Here is a 16,562-nt window from a genome sequence, read left to right as displayed (position 1 = left end):
CACACACGTACACATGCATGCACACATACACACATAGATACACAAGACACACATAGCTACATGCAGATACACACACACATGCACACACATATACACACAGACACACATAGATACATAGGCACACAGACACATACATATGCATACAGAGACACACACATACACCCAGGCACACATATACATAACACAGACACATACAGATACAGACACACTAACCATAGATACACACATACACACAGGCACACATATACACACAGGCACACATAGATACACAGATACACATACACACACAGAGACATACATATACACATAGATACACAGATGCACATACATGCACACATAGATAAATACAGACACATATATACACACAGATACACAGACACACACAAACACATATACACACAGACACACACAAACACACAGACACACACATATATAAACACACAGATACACACATATATACACAGACACACACACACAGACACACACAGACACACAGACACATACATATATAAACACACAGATACACACATATATACACAGACACACACACACACATATACACACAAATACACACACCAAAACTAAACCCTGTGCCGGGGGTTCCTTGCACAGGGTTTTTCAGACTGTAACTCTTTGTGGGAGCAGAAAGCCTCATCTTTCTTGTGACTGGTAGTCCAGTGCTTGTCCCGTAGCACCACTAGGGCTCTTTATATACACAGATATACACACAGACAGATACACACACAGACACACACCTGTCAGAAGTTGGGTTTTGACTGGGAAGCCCAGCCAAGTTCGAAGGTGGAAAAAACAACCTTTGACCTTCAGTGGGTGCATGCTTTCCAACAACACTAGTCGCTCAAGGGCTAATGGGAAACCAGGACTGTGCTAGGAGATTCCCAAGGGACTTGTTTCCACCATTCCCATGTCACACGTGTGGAAATGGAGGCACAGAGAACAGCTGCACCTTGGCCGGTGCAGTAGGTCAGCGAGTTCGAGCTCTGCACCTCCCGGAGTGGGCTGTGGCCTGGACCGGCTGCCCCTTCTCTGCGTGGTACCCTGTTCTTGTGGTTTGGATGAGCTTTTCCATCCAGCAGTTCATACACCACGGTCAGGGCCCAGATCCAAGCCCTCTCCACACTTCCTTACTGCGCTTCCTGTTTCTGTTTGCCCTTCACTCCCTGGGTGAAAGCTGCCCCTTTGGTTCCGGAAGATTGGTGGTCCTGAGGAGTGTGCACCTCCTTGGTGTGTCTGTCCACCTTCCAGGCCTATCTGTCGTGAGGCTGAAAGTTGAGCTCTGGGGGTGAGTTCAGTTCCAGATTTGAAGGGTGACTGAGGGCCATATGACCCTGCCCCACTTCCTCCCTTCCCACGGATGGGCCAGCGTGGCCAGTCTGAACAACTCTGTCTAACTGTCATGAAGGGACTTTGTAGAAGAGACCACCCTTGATCATTCATGTAGGCTTCATCCAATCGGTTGAAGGATTAATGAGCAAAACTTAACATTTCTCTAGAGAGATGGGCTCTGCACACTAATCCTGCCTGGGTTTCCAGCCTATTGCTGGCCGGTATCGGACTTCACAGTTCACAGTCGTGTGAACCACTTCCTTAAAATCCATCCCTCGCTCTGTCTTAGTTCTCTGGTGTGGCCGTCACAGAAATACCACAAGTGGGTGGTGCTAACAAACGTATCTTCTCAGGGCTGAAGATGACCAAAGTCTGGAACCAGGCGCTAGGTCTAGCTAGATCCGGGGTGGGGAACGTTTTCTCTGCCAAGGGCCATTTGGATATTTATAATATTATTTGTGCACCACACAGAATGGTCAACTTAAAAATGAGCCTGCACACCCCGGGACCATCAAGGGAGAAGAGCGGGAGCAGAGTGAGGGACCGTATTCAGAGAAGCAACAACGCTGTTTATCTGCTAGCCATATGATTGAAGGTTTGAGTCCAATCAGATATACCTCAGAGCAAAAGTCTGGTGATCCACCTCCAAAAAAATCTGACACTGAGACCCCTGTGCAGCACAGTTCTGCTTGGACACTCACGGGGGCGCCATGAGTCAGAGATAGCTCCGAGGTGCCTGCTTGATGTTTAGTTCTCTCCCTTTACTCTTAACCAACTCAAGAGCATTAAGCATTCAACAACCCAATCCAGAAGGCTCCTTAGAAGCAAGGATGGCAAGACTGTATCTCATGTCCTTTGGACATGTTACCAGTAGGGACCAGTCCCTGGAGACGGACATCATGCTTTGAAAAGTAAAGGGTCCGTGAGAATCAGGAAGACCCCCAGTGAGATGCAGTACAGCAGCAGGTTCAACCCTAACAGTGATTGGGGGAAGGCGCAGAATCCCCACCCTCAGATCCTTCTCATGTACACAGCGATGAACCGAGGGGACAGCACATACAACCACAAGAACTCAGTGCTGGGCTTAATGAAGATGGCAGGAGCTCAGATTGCTTGCAGCAGATGGGTCAAAGGCAGACGGGACTTACAGCATCTGGCAGGAGAAAAAGCTGAGTCCTGAATGGAAACTCCGTGGAGAGAAAGCAGGTATGCAGACTCCGACCTGGACTTCTCCGCCCTGGGCTGCGGGGACCTGGCCAGAAGCTTACAAAGACCCTTTGCGCTGAGCCTCTCAGACCACAGGGCTTGCAGACCTCACTCAGCCTCAGTTAGCAGATTCAGTTGGTGCTGGTAAAACCGGACTTTTAAACTGTGCTATCTTGTGTGAAAGTCTCTTTTTAAGAACGGTCTTCTTTGCAGCTGAAGGAGAGGATCAGAAAACTCTGCCCTTCCTCACTCAGTACCCGCCTGCATTTCTGCCCATCAACTTCTCCCTGGAACCAACATGGCTTGGACCAGCTTCTGCCCGGAACCAATATAACTCTGTTCGGATCAGCGGGACCACAGGTTTTGTGTGTGTTTCTCCCAGACGTTGCCATGAAGATAGAAATGTTCCATATGTGACTGAATCCCTCAGTGAGGCAAAACACAGTTGACTACGCCTTGAGCAGCTAAATGAAATCTTTTCAGTTCGAACCTTCTGGGAGAAGTGAGGTGTTCCGCTTCCTTAAGGTTTTACAGCCTTGGGACAGTTATTATGTGTCCTTTAGGGTCACTGTGAGCTGGAATCAACTTGATGGCATCAGGTTTGGTCAGTGGGTTTGGTGGTACAAACGATGACTGTACTCCACTAACTGAAACGTTGGACGTTGGAGCCCAGTCAGAGGTGTTGGAAGAAAGGTCTGGTGATCTACGTCCGAAAATTCAGCTGCTGAAAACCCTAGGCTCACAGTTCTATCCTCACACACCTAGAGTCACCAGGAGGTGGAGTCTCTCCCACAGCATCTGGTTTCAGCCCCCTGTGGTTACTGAATGTCTAAAATGTGACTAGTGGGACCCAGGGGCTGAATTCTAAATTGTATCTGATTACAACCAATTTAGATTGAATTAGCACACATGCTTAGTGACCACCAGAGAGCACACTGAGGTTTGGGGTAACTCCAAATGTCTGTCTGTGAGGACAGCCACATCCTCTTGACACCCCCAGAGTCCATGGGATCAGGCATACTTCAGAGCTATGTGGTCACTTCACCTCTCTGGGCCTCAGTTTCCTTCTCTGTAAAATGAGGTTTATGAGAGTACTCCCCACGCCCCATATGCTAGCTAGGGCAATGGGCTTAAATTCCGGACCAAAATGTTCTGCAGCACTCTGCTGATTTTGGAGCAGAGAAACAGTCTGACCATGGTGACTAGAAGGCACGACACAGTGGCCTCTGCCATTGTTAAGTTTTCAGCTCTCCTCCTCACCCCCAGTCTCCTGCCCTCCTGCCTGGCCCCCTTTCTGCTCCTTGGACATGCAGAGCCTCTGCACACCCCAGGGCCTTTGCACTTGCTGTCTCTCCTGCTTGGAAAGCTCTCAGCTCTCAGCCTGACCATCCTCTGAAGCTGCCCTGGCCCGTCTCTCTGTGTCCACTATAACCTACCTGGAGCTCCTCTTAGCATCTCTCAAGGCCTGAAACCCTGCCACCCATCCTGTTTGTTAACTTGTTTCTTTTCTATCAGGAAATCCAAATGTTCCTTCTATGGTAGCCAACAATGACCATCACCTGCTCTAAATGGACTTGGTGAGGTTAGCTCATGTAGGATTAAAGGTTGCTTCCCTTTAATCTATCTGAGTTTCATAAAAACCATAGAAGGACCCTTTATCCTCTGCCCACCGCTGTGTTGTTGAGAGGTGGGGAACACCTTAGGGCCTACCCATCCCGTGTGAATGCAAGCCTGCAGTTTTAATGGAATGAGGAGCTGCTGGCTGCGGGTTTTCCAGCTTCTGCAGAGAGCACACACCTCCTCTCCTGCCTGTGATACAATTCCAACAGATTATTGACATTTCCTATCTGTGCCAGACCCCAAAACCCGCTGCAGGGGACATCTGAGATTAAGTAATGGGGGAGGTGGAGAGGAAACTGGGGGGCAGGGCAGGCAGGGATGTGCCTGGTATAGCCAGGACTAGCAGAGCAATATGGAGTCAGTGATTGTGCCTGAGGAGGGGAGTGGCTACAAGGGCAGGCCTGGTGTCTTCTCATGGAACTCTGTGGGCTCTGTAGATACAGACTTCCCAGCATTGCTGCCACTTCCTCAGCCATGGGATGCACAGATGGACAGATGTGGCCCTGTCTTCACACTGGGGGCACCCCAGTGTGGAAGTAAACCCACAGACTTTTTATTTTTCCCTCTCTCCCTCCCCATCTATCTCAAATTGTGATTTGGGTGAAGGTTTAAAGAGCAAATTCATTTCTCATTCAACAACTCTTACACATTTTTATTTGTGCTGTGGACTGCAAGTCCCACAATGCAGCAGCCCTCTTTCCACTTCCTCCCTGTGTTTCCCGGTTCCATTCCTCCTTCTTTCCTGTCACTTCCTGGCTTCTGGGCTTCCTCCCTGGGCAAACACTGGCCTTTTGATTTTGGAAGGATGGTTGTTATTAGGAGTGTGTACTTCCCTACTGCTATTTTTCCCCTTATAAGGAGCTCTGGTAGCGTAGTGGTTACGAATCGGGCTGCGAACCTTAAGGTCAGTGGTTCGAAACTACCAGCCGCTCCGCGGGAAAAAGATGAGGCTTTCTACTCCCGTAAGGATTTACACCCTCGGAAACCCTGTACAGGGTCGTTATGGGTCGGAACCGACTCGACGGCACTTAACAAACAAACAAACAAAATTTTTCCTCTTATAGGAATATGGACTTATGGTGTGGTGCTGGCTATATGATCAACGCTGGACTTTGAACCACAAGGTTGGCAGTTCAAACCCACTTTGTGCTCCTCAGAAACCCTATAAAAGGATCGCTATGAGTCGGAACCGACTCCACTGTACCTAACAACAACAGGTCTGTCTATCGTTGGACAGAAAGCTGAACTACTGGAGCGAGGCCAGTTCCCGATTTGAAGGGTGTGTAAAGGCCACAGTCTCTGGGGTTCTAGCAGCCTCTATCTGACCAGTGAGTCTGGCCTTTTTTACCCACAGACTTTTAAAACTCGGGTGCTTCTAAAGAACTTGCCTCTCTCAAAGTCTCTGAGCTCGTGAAATCGATGGCCATTCAGCAGCGAGGAAGTTTGTGCCAACAGAAGGGAAAAGCAGGTGATGTTCGGATCTGTGTATGGGAGGCAGTGGCAGCTCCTCAGTCACCAGGGATGGTGGGCGGGCTGCCAGGTGCCCACATGTATTATTTTTAGCTCTGCACTGGGATCCATTAGCTGGAACTGTGCCTTGGAGGTCAGACAGGATGTGCTGAAAATTCAATAAGTGAACTTCCTCTAATGAGGTGTTCAATCAGGGCAACCTGGGCCGGTGTGGGTGGCACTTCACAACCTGTGAACACAGGAGCCTCTGGGAATGGGCAAGTCCACAGTAGGGCCCCCGGGTCATGGCATGGAGCTGCCGTGAGCGTCCTAGGATGGGGGGGCCTCCAGAGGTGGGATGTAGCCAGAGGCCCATGGTTGTTGTTGTTAAGTGCCGTTGAGTTGTTTCCGACTCATAATGACCCTGTAGGAGTGGCTGGTGGGCTTGAACCACTGACCTTGTGGTTCAAACTCACCTTGCAGTCCAGTGCTTATTTTACAACGCCACACCAGGGCTCCAGATTGGTGTTTACTTGTGCTCTGTTGACTAGGCAAAGCCTTTCAATTGTATGGATCGTAACAAACTATGGACAATATAGGGAAGAATGGGTATTCCAGAATACTAAATTGTGCTCATGAGAAACGTTTACACAGATCAAGAGGCAGTCATTAGAACAGAGCAAGGGATTACTGAATGGTTTAAAATCAGGAAAGGTGTGCATGTCACTATACTGATGCAATCTGTATGCTGATTATCGAATCCGAGAAACTGGGTTATATGAAAACAAAACAAAACAAAAATCATGGCATCTGGACTGGAGGAAGACTCATTAACAACCTGCAATATGCAGATGATACAACCTTGCTTGCCAGAAGCAAAGAGGGACTTGAAATACTGATAAAGATCAAAGACCATAGGCTTCAGTATGGACTGTAACTCAATGTAAACAAAATGAAAATCCTTACAACTGGACAAGTCAATAACATCATGATAAAAAGAGAAAAGATTGAAGCTGTCAAAAGATTTCATTTTAATTGGATCCACAGTGAACATTCGTGGAAGCAGCAGTCAGGAAATCAAAAGACAGGGCCTCAGTATCACAGTCTCAGGGACACCATGGTCAGCTGGTGTCCTACATCCAGCTTGGGTGAAGAGTGTCTGGGATCTTGAAATCTCACGAGTGCAGCTATTGGTCTCTCCACGTGTAGAAGAAAGACCAGTGAAGAGAACTGAAGAGGCTTGGAATCCATGAGTCCAGTGGACTAATGGAGGATGTGACCATCAGTCTCTAGAACTCTGAGACCAGAAGAACTAGATGGTGCCCCACCACCACTACCAACTGTCCTGAAAGGGATCATATTAGAGGGTCCCAGATCGAGTGGGAGAAAATGTGGAACAAAGCTCAAAATTATTTAATAATAACAATTAAAAGAAAAAAATCAGGTTTACTGGTGAGAAAGAGACTGGAGGAACCGGACATTATGACTCTCAAGCATCCTTCAGGTCTGGAAAGGAACTCACTCTCAAGACCCATTTTTCACCCAAGCAGTAGATAGGTATATGGGGGGACAACAACACTCACCATGGAATAGCCAATCATTCAGAATCGAAAAGGACAAAGTTGAGAAGGGCTGGGAAGGTGGGTGGGATGCAGATATGAGCCACAGGGAGGAAGCGGGGTCTTTGTTGTTGCATTTGTTGTTGTCTGTAAACCTTCACTCAATGCACAATAAAAAGTTAGAGAAAAAAGTTATCAAAGGACATATTGCATTAAGCAAATCTGCAGCAAAGGACCTCTTTAAAGTGGTAAAGAACAAAGATGTCACTTTGACGAAGGAGTAAGGTGGACAATTTTCAATCACCTCATTTGCATTCAAAAGCCGGACAATGAATAAGGAAAAGCGGAGAAGAATCAATGCATGTGAGTTATGGTGTTGGATAAGAATGTTGAATGAACCATGGACTGCCAGAAAAAAGAACAAATCTGTCTTGGAAGATATATAGCCAAATTGCTCCTTAGATGGGACAAGGGCGAGACTTGGCCTCTCGTACTGTGAACAGGTTTCCAGTCCCTGGAGAAGGGCATCATGTTTGGTAAAATGAAAGGCCATAGATAAAGGGAAAGACCCCCACCCAGATGGACTGACACAGTGGCACCAACAAAGAGTTGAAACATACCATCTGTGAGGATGGCACAGGACTGGGCAGCATCTTGTCCTTTAGTACATGGGGTTGCTGTGATTCGGAAAGAACTCAAAGGCACCAAACAACAACAACAAGGGGGGACGGTGGTGGTTCAGGGACAGAATTCTAGAATAGGCACTGGACTTCGAACCACTAGGTCTGTGTTTCAAATCCACCAACGGCTGCTCAGACACCCTATATGGGTTGCTATGAGTTGGAACCGACTTGACACTTCACAACAACAACAACAACAACATGCAGGAGACCGGAGTTTCATTCCCAGCCAATGCGCCTCATTGCACATGCTGCTAAGCTGTTGAACAGGTTTCCTTGGAGCCTCCACACTGAGAGGGACGAGGAAGAAAGGCCTGGTGATCAGCATCTGAAAATCAGCCAATGAGAATGCTCTGAATCACAACAGTCCATCTGCACCTGGTCGTGAGGTTGGCGCAGGACTGGGAAGAATTTTGTGCCATGGTGCATGGGGTCACTAGGAATCGGTGTGGACTAGAGGGAAGCTGACAATATCCAACCAGACTGGCTCACCACATGCCCCCTCCTGCGTCCAGAGCAGACCACTCTGAGTCATCGCCAGATGTGAGGGTCTGTAGCTGCCTCCTCCGTTTGGACCCCATCAGGTGTGGTGAAGGTGAGGACTTCATCTGCTTTATCTGGTATTGCACCCCCAGTGCCAGAATTAGACGCAAAAAATGTCTCGACCATGTTTCGTGTAGGAATCACCACCATACGACATGGGGGAAACACCATTCTTAAACACCCTAATGAACAAACCTGCTCCCTCTGCCTGACCTTGCAACAGGACACATCTTGATCTCATCCTGTTTGGGTGCGCATGTTTGATGCTGCGCTGTGCCACAGGGAAGCACTAAGTGGACGCCACATGCTTCACCCCCTTATTGCCCCTGGAATGTGCTGGCTCAGCCCCTGCACCTTCATCTGCTATATGTTGGGGTCCAAGGCCTCCTCCAGGTCAAATGCTTTGACTCCTAGTAACCTCAGCATAGTTGACTGAAGTCGAGTTGGTGTCATGGATTGAATTATGTGCCTCAAATAGGCGTCAACTTGGCGGGGTCATGATTTGCAGCGGTTCAACAGTTACTTAATGCAATTGGTCAGTTTTACAATGCCGTGATTGGTCAGTTATGCAATGACATAATTTGTCAGTTACACAATGATGTAATTTGTCAGTTACGCAATGATGTAATTGGTCAGTTATGCAATGATGTAATTGGTCAGTTATGCAATGATGTTATTTGGCAGTTATGCAATGACATAATGTGTAACCAGCCTCCGTGCTGTGATCTGATGGGATTAGGCTGGGCTGTAACACCGTTTACTCAAGTCACAGCCCTGATCCCACAGATCGGGAGATTCCTGGGCAATGTGTATCACATTTTATCTTACAAGAGATCAAAGGAGGGAGAAATGAACAAAAATTGGGGACCTGCTACCCCCAAGAAAGAAGAATCGGAATTGAGTGCATTTTTCAGACCCATAGCCCCCGCCCTGGGAACCTCCTAGATCCAGGGTGAGGACAAATGAAATGACAAGACATGTGGAGATCTTCCAGGGGCACTGGGCCCAGAGATGCAGAAAGGACCTTCCCTGGGAGCCGACAGAGATAGGAAGCCTTCCTAAGAGCTGACACCTGGATTAGGACTTCGGAGACTTTGGACTTAACTTGGACTTTGAACTCCTAAACTGTGAGAGGTTTGTTTATTTTTGTGACAGCTGACCACGTGTGGTATTTCAGTTACTAGAGAATTTAGGCAGTTGGCATGGATTAACAGCGGCTGGAACACTCAGCTGATGAATGCCAGTGATGGTGAGGATGGCGTAGGATGGGTGGCTTGTTCTGTTGTGAACGGGGTTGCTACGAGTCAGAACCAACTTGACGGTGCCTCTCAACAACAAGGCTGGGATGAATCAAAAGGGAAGATGTGGACATGGAAAAGTTTAGTGACACATGGCTGCACAGTCCCACTGGATGGATGACCTGTGACGTCCCCCCAGTGCAGCCTGCAGGCTGAGGGCACCTGTACCTTAATGATGTCCTCGTCAGTGGCCTTGCACTCTACCGACTCTGAGACGTCAGTCACGGCTCCGTTCTCCTCCACGGAGACCACTTTGGTAGGCATGGCCACCGTCTTTCCGGTGAGGATAGCTGTGTTCAGAATTTCTGTGTCCTGTCAAGAAAACCAGACATGGCTGGGTCAAGGGAGCCATTGAGTTCTATCAGAAACCAGTCCATCCCGAGGGAATGTCCCCATATGAGGGCTGCCCTCTCTCCTTTGGATTTAACACTCCCTTTAGGAACTTGGACAAATGGAGCAATTTCCCAAGACTGTGACCACAACTGGCTTTTAGTTTATGTCAAACAATAAGAAATCGTATTTTCCTCTATTGTGGAGACCGAGATGTTACTTGGCAGTTAGGATTTGGTTAGAAGCAACAGAAAGTGATTCTGGCTCACTTCATGGGCAGCTGAACAATCCCCTCACCTCCCAGCAGAGAGGTCTGCTTGGTCACCCTTGGAATGTGCTATGTGGCTTTCCATGTTATTAAGGGACTTTGCAGGTGAGATCAAAGCTCTGGAGTGGAGAGATTAGCCTGGAGTATTTGGGTGAGCCCAAATGGAAGGCCGTGAGGACCAGAGGGAGGGGAGATGCGAGGATGGAAGCAAAGTTGGCTGTAGGCCTGAAGGAGCTGGACAAGGCCAAGAACAGATTCACCCCTGGAGTCTCGGGAAGGACCCAGCCCTGCCGACACCTTGATTTCAACCCCATGAGACTCACGTCACACTTCTAACCTCTAAAACTGTACGAAAATACATTTGTGGCTTAAAAAATATATTTTTTTAACAGCAGCCACAGGAAACGAAAGGGGCTCTGGTAGCGTTTAGTTATGTGCCGTGGTGTTGGTTCTGACACATAGTGACCCTATACGGGCTTTCCCAGGCTGTAAATCTTTATGGGAGCAGAAAGTCTCGTCTTTCTCCCGCGGAATGGCTGGTAGTTTTGAACTGCTGACCCTGATGTTCACAGCCCGATTCGTAACCACTGTGCTCTGGTACCGAACTGACTCCATGGCACATCAGCACCACCGGAGGAAACAAATGTGGGCACTTATTAGACAGAACCTGGGTGGCTCACAGAATCAAGGTGGAAGACTGGAGAGGTAGTTTCAAGGTGTTGGAAGCAAGTGATCAAGGCAGCCTTCCAAGAGTGAAAGGCGCCCAGGTGGGCAGTGTGTTAAGCACTCATCTGTTAGCCAGTAGCTTGTCTGTTCAAACTCACCAGCTGCTCTGTGAGGGAATGCTGAGGCTTCTGTAAAGAAGGCATCCCTGGAAGAGCCCCCGGGGCAGTTCTCTTCTGTTCTACGGCAACTTGACTCAATGGTGGTGGGTGTAAGGTGTCCAGAGTGAGAGGGAATGAAAAGTTCCAGCCCTTTCTCCTTGAGTCACTCTTGTAAAAACGTACGCTCTCTGGAAGTGGGAAACTCTGACACATTTAACTTGGTCAGGGAGGGACACACAGCTGACAGTCTCAGAAAGACTCATTCCAAACCAAGCCCACTGCTGCCGAACGGCTCCAGGTGACCATGGTGGTCAATAGGGCCCTGTAGGACAGAGTAGAAGTGCCCTAGGAGGCTTCCGAGACAAATCTTTATGGAAGCTGACTCCATCTTTCTCCTTTGGAGTGGCTAGTGGGTTTGAACTGCTGGCCTTTCATTTAGCAGGAGTCTTTAGAGGGGGAAGGTAGTTTAAAAACTAAGACCACATCACCTGAGGAATGCCTCCAGAAATCTGCTCTAAGATCCGTGTGTCCCCATCGCCCAAGGTGTCCACACTTTTAGGAAGGACACCAGGCCACTATCACATCACACTGGTTGTTGCTGTTAAATGCTGTCCAGTCGATTATGACCCACAGCAACCCTATATAGGGTTTCCAAGGAGCAGCTGGTGAGCTTGAACCACTGACTTTGCAGTTCAAACAACTTTGCAGTCTGATGCATTAGCCAACTGCGCCACACCAGGACTCCATCGCATCACACTATGCAAGCCTTAAAGGAAACCCTACCAGCCTCCTCTCAGCAGCTCTGGGGAGCGGTTGTTTCCTGGGCCCTGGGCCCTACATTCCCACTTCTAGCCTGCGTTTTGCCCTGAATGTGCTGAACAACCCTGACCACATGTCCTCATCTCTTGTCTCAGTGTCCTCATGTTTCTAAATTGGGGTTGGGCTGGGCTGTCTCTAAGATACTCCACGGCAGCTCTGGGGGACTGTGTCTCATCGGGTCCATATTGATTTCACCGCAGCAATGAGCTCGTTTTGATGTACGCCGTGGTGATAACATGTGCTCCCTTTTCTGTCAGAGTTTGTGCAGTGTTACCTGCTTGTGCTTGTGTAGTTGTCTCTCTTGAAGGTTAAATGATGATGAGAAAGGACATTTGTCTTTGGAGCTTCTTGACACCTTTTATCTTTGAGCCTGTTTCTGTTTGTCCCCAAATCTCTCTCCAGAAACAATACCCCAGTTGCAAGCAGGAGACAAGAGGAATGAGATTGTCTCTGTCCTTTGGGCAGAGAAACTGTGGGTACAATATGATCTTGTGAGAGAGCCATGGCCTCCTCTGCAGGGCCCCTGTGTACCAGCTCAAGCGACCTCTCTGGCTCTCGGCACCCCAGGATTCGGGAAGCCAGGCTGCAAGCTGGGCGGTTTGCACAATGGCTTTGCAGATGCTAAGAATACTGCAGAAATCTCCAAGTCCATTTTCAGGTTCATTAAAGGTAATGGGCTCTGAGTTGAGTCTGTGCATTTTCCCTTGCAGAACGGTCCTTGGCTAATGGCTTCATTAAAGCAGCAGACACCCTCGCGGATTAATTGTGATTAGGTTTTTAATGACCAGTACCATTTCACTCACTGTCCCACCTCACACATTCTCCTCTGCCCAACACTTCAGTCCCTAACCTGCATTCCATCAAGCCGAGGGCTGGTTGGGCACTCAATTATTTTTCTCTCCAGGCAATATCGATTTCAGGAACAGAGAAAGTACATGCATGGCCCCCAGGAGTGTCGATACCCACCTTGGAGAAGATACCTGTGTTTAAAAGCTGGCTTCCCGGCCAACGGTTCTGGTCAGCTTCAACTGCTTGTTGGTTGCTGGGATTCTGCAAGCCTGGGTTCTAGTCTGTGTTTTGTCTTGAATGTGCTGTACACGTTGTGATCATGTATCTTCATCGGTTGTGAATCTTAATGTTCTCATTTTACAGATTTGGGATTGGGCTCTGTCATCTGTAAGGATTCCCACAGATGTCAAAGCTGAGGTCACCAGGAAGAGTCACCGTTAACAAATTCCATTGTGTACCCAGCTCATGTTGGTGGCATGTGTGTACCCGCCTGTTGACCATTTCTATCTGATAGTTCCCCTTTAATACAACAGCATGAAATGTACTCCTCTCTGACAGTGCTGCACCTTAGTGACGTAGAGTGGGCTGTAACAAACGCCGAGGTATGACATAGGAACAGCAGCAGTGGGGATGGTCAAGGTCATGTGGCACGCTGGCTGGGCCAGGATGCTCAGTGGTTCAGCAATAACGTAACGGGATGACCTGGTAGATAGATGATGATGTAGTCGTCCTCTACTTTGTGATTAGAAGTGGCCAACATCCGTTTTCCAGTAACACCACTGTCCCATAAAGACCTGGTCTTTGAAACCTGTTATTAAGCCATCAAGTCCGTTCTGACTCAGAGTGACCTTATGCTAAATGACACACTGTCAGGTTCTGCACAGCCCCACAATTGTTATGTTTGAGCCCAACGTTGCTGCCACAGTGCCAGTCCCTCTCGTTGGGAGTCTTCCTCTTTCTCGCTGACCCTCCACTTTACCAAGCATGATATCCTTCTCCAGGGCCTGGTGTCTCCTGATAACATGTCTGAAGCATGAGACGAAATCTTGCCATCCTGGCTTCTAAGAAGCATTTTGGCTGAACTTCATCCAACACAGATTTGTTTGGTCTTCTGACAGTCTACAGCACTTTTAATACTGTTCTCTAACACCATAATTCATATGCATCGATTCTTCCCTGCTCTTCCTTATTGGTTGTCCAGCTTTCACATGCAAATGAGGCCACTGAAAATACCATGACTTGGGTTCAGGTGCACCTTAGTCCTCAAACTAACAGTTTTTGCTGTTAAACACTTTAAAGCAATCTTATGCAACAGATTTGCTTAATGCAATACTTCATTTGTTTCTTGACTGCTGCTTCCATGAGTGGACTCCTAGTGTGACACTGTAGGAGAAGCACTAGACTGCTAACTATAAGGTTGGAGGTTAAAACCCACCAGCTGCTCCTTGGAAACCCTATACAGGGTCGCTCTGAGTTGGAACCAACTCGACAACACTTAACAACAACCACCACAGACTTCCCTGAGTGTTGGTTGTGGATGGATCTAAGCTAAAGGAAGTCTTGGACAACTTCAACCTTTCCCCCCACGTATTATCTGTATATTGCAAGATGTTAATGAATCTTCCTCCCATCCCGACACCACATTCTTCTTCATATAATCCAGTTTCTCAGATTATTTGCTTAGCATACAGATCAAAATAAGTATGGTGAAAGAATACAACCCTGGAGTGCACCTTTCTGATTTTAAACCATTCAGTGTCTCCTTGTTCTGTTTGAACGGCTGCTTCTTGGTTGATGTAAAGGTTCCTTATGAGCCCGATAAGCTCTTCTGGAATACCCACTCTTCACAATTTTATCCAGAGTTTGTCAAGTTTCACAGTCGAAAGTCTTGGCAGAGTCAATAAAGCAGAAGTAACCATCTTTCGGATATTTTCAGCTTTCAGCCAAGATCCATGGGATGTCAGCAATGCTACCTTAGTTACACATCCTCTTCTGAATCTGGCTAGAATTTCAGGCAATTTTCTCTTGATGTACTGTTGCAGCCATTTTTAAATTATCTTCAGCAAATTTTACTTGCATGTGATATTAATGATATTGTTTAATGATTTCCACATTACTTTTGGAAATGGGCACAAATATGAATCTTTTCCAATTGGTTGGCCAGGTAGTTTGTCTTCCAGATTTCTTGGCGTAGGTGAGTGAATGCCTCCTGTACTTCATCAGTTTGTTGAAAGATTCCAATCTGTATTCTGTGAGCTCCCGGGGCCTTGCTTTTTGCCAGTGCCTTCAGTGCACCACCAGCTCCTTTCTGTGCCATCACTTCTTGAGGGCATACTTCCTCTTGAAATGGTTAAACATCTATTGCTTTTTGGTACATGGCTGTGGATTCCTTCCATCTTGTTTTGATACTTGTTACATCTCTCAATACTTGAAACATGTTGTTGTTGTTAAGTGCCTTCAAGTTGGTTCTGACTCATTGTTGTTAAGTGCTGTTGAGTTGGTTCCAACCCAAAGCGACCCTGTATTGGATTTGCAAGCAGCAGCAGGTGAGCTTGAACCACCGACCTTGCAGTTCAAACAACTTCACAGTCCGACGCATTAGCCCACAGCGCCACTGACTCATAGCTATCCTGTATAGGGATTCCAAGGAGCTTTGAATGCCAACCTGGAAACTGGTTAGTAGTGCTTATCCTAAAGCTCACATGGAATCCTTCAACTGCCAGTTGAGGCTTGAGGTTTGTCTTCCATTCTTTCAGCTGGAGAAATACTGAGCATGCTCATTCCTCTTGGCCTTTACACATTACATTTTAATACTCTGTCTTCTTGTTTTGCTCTTTGATATTTTCTGTTCAGCCTTCCATTTCCTCCTCGGTTCTTCCATCCACGTTAGCATCTCTTTGCTCAAGAGCAAATTTCTGAGTCTTTTGGCTTTTCTTACTTCCCTGTGTTTTGGATGACTTTTGATCTTTTTCTTATGATGTTCTGGATGTCATCCCACAGCTCTTCTGGTCTTCGGTCATTTGTGTCTAATGCATCAAATCTGTTCTGGAAAAGGGGTTTAAATTCAGGTGAGCGCTGTTCAGGGTCATACTTTAGCTCTCGTGGACTTGTTTCGGTTTTCTTCAGCTTCAGCCTGAACTTGCATCTGAGCAATCGATGGTCTGCTCTACAGTCTGCCCCGGCCTTGTTTTGGCTGATGATATGGATCTTTTCCACCATCTCTTCCCACAGATGTAGTCAGTCTGATTTCTGGGTATTCTAGCTTGTGACGTCCAAGTAAATAATCACCTTTTATGTTGTTTTTAAAAGCATTTGCAGTGAAGACGTCATTGGCCTTGTAAAATCCTCTCCTGTGATTTTCACTCATTTCTCATCACCCAGGTTATATCTTCCAACTTCTGATCCTGTCTTCCTGTTCCAAACTTGCTAGTAGTTATCAATGCATCTTGATTGCATGTTTGATCAATTCAGACTGAAGAGGTGGGTAGAATTCTTCAATAAATTTGAGTAATCATGGTATCTACTGTTCTGCCTTGTAGAGGTGTTAATCGTATCCTATCACAGACAGCAGTGTACTTCATGATAGATCTTGAAATATTCTTTTAATGATGAATGAGAGGCTATTTCTCTTGAATTTGTCATTCCCGCATAGCAAACCTTATGATTGTCATATTCAGTACCAGTCTATCTCAGCTCACTAATGCCTAGAACATCAATTTTTAAAAAATGTTTTATTGTGAATTATGTGATAGTTTACATGGGAGAACATTAGTTTTACATTCATCCTATCGTATATCATTTTTTTGCCATGGTTACAGTCCCCTCCATGC

General features: G+C 47.1%; 1 protein-coding gene across 1 annotated transcript in view; it reads right to left on the bottom strand.

Moving 5' to 3' along the window:
• The window catches only part of TMEM132C (transmembrane protein 132C), a 266,046-nt gene that overhangs the window by 17,463 nt on the left and 232,021 nt on the right, over positions 1 to 16,562 (bottom strand). The window contains exon 5 of the mRNA XM_006874525.1: positions 9,871 to 10,014. Coding sequence (XP_006874587.1) covers positions 9,871 to 10,014 — 144 coding nt within the window. The remainder of the gene's footprint in view (positions 1 to 9,870; positions 10,015 to 16,562) is intronic.

Source organism: Chrysochloris asiatica, unplaced genomic scaffold (assembly GCF_000296735.1).
Source record: "Chrysochloris asiatica unplaced genomic scaffold, ChrAsi1.0 scaffold00281, whole genome shotgun sequence".
Classification (NCBI taxonomy): Eukaryota; Metazoa; Chordata; class Mammalia; order Afrosoricida; family Chrysochloridae; genus Chrysochloris; species Chrysochloris asiatica.
The sequence above is the reverse complement of the archived record's forward strand: the minus strand, read 5'-3'. Positions and strand labels throughout refer to the sequence as shown.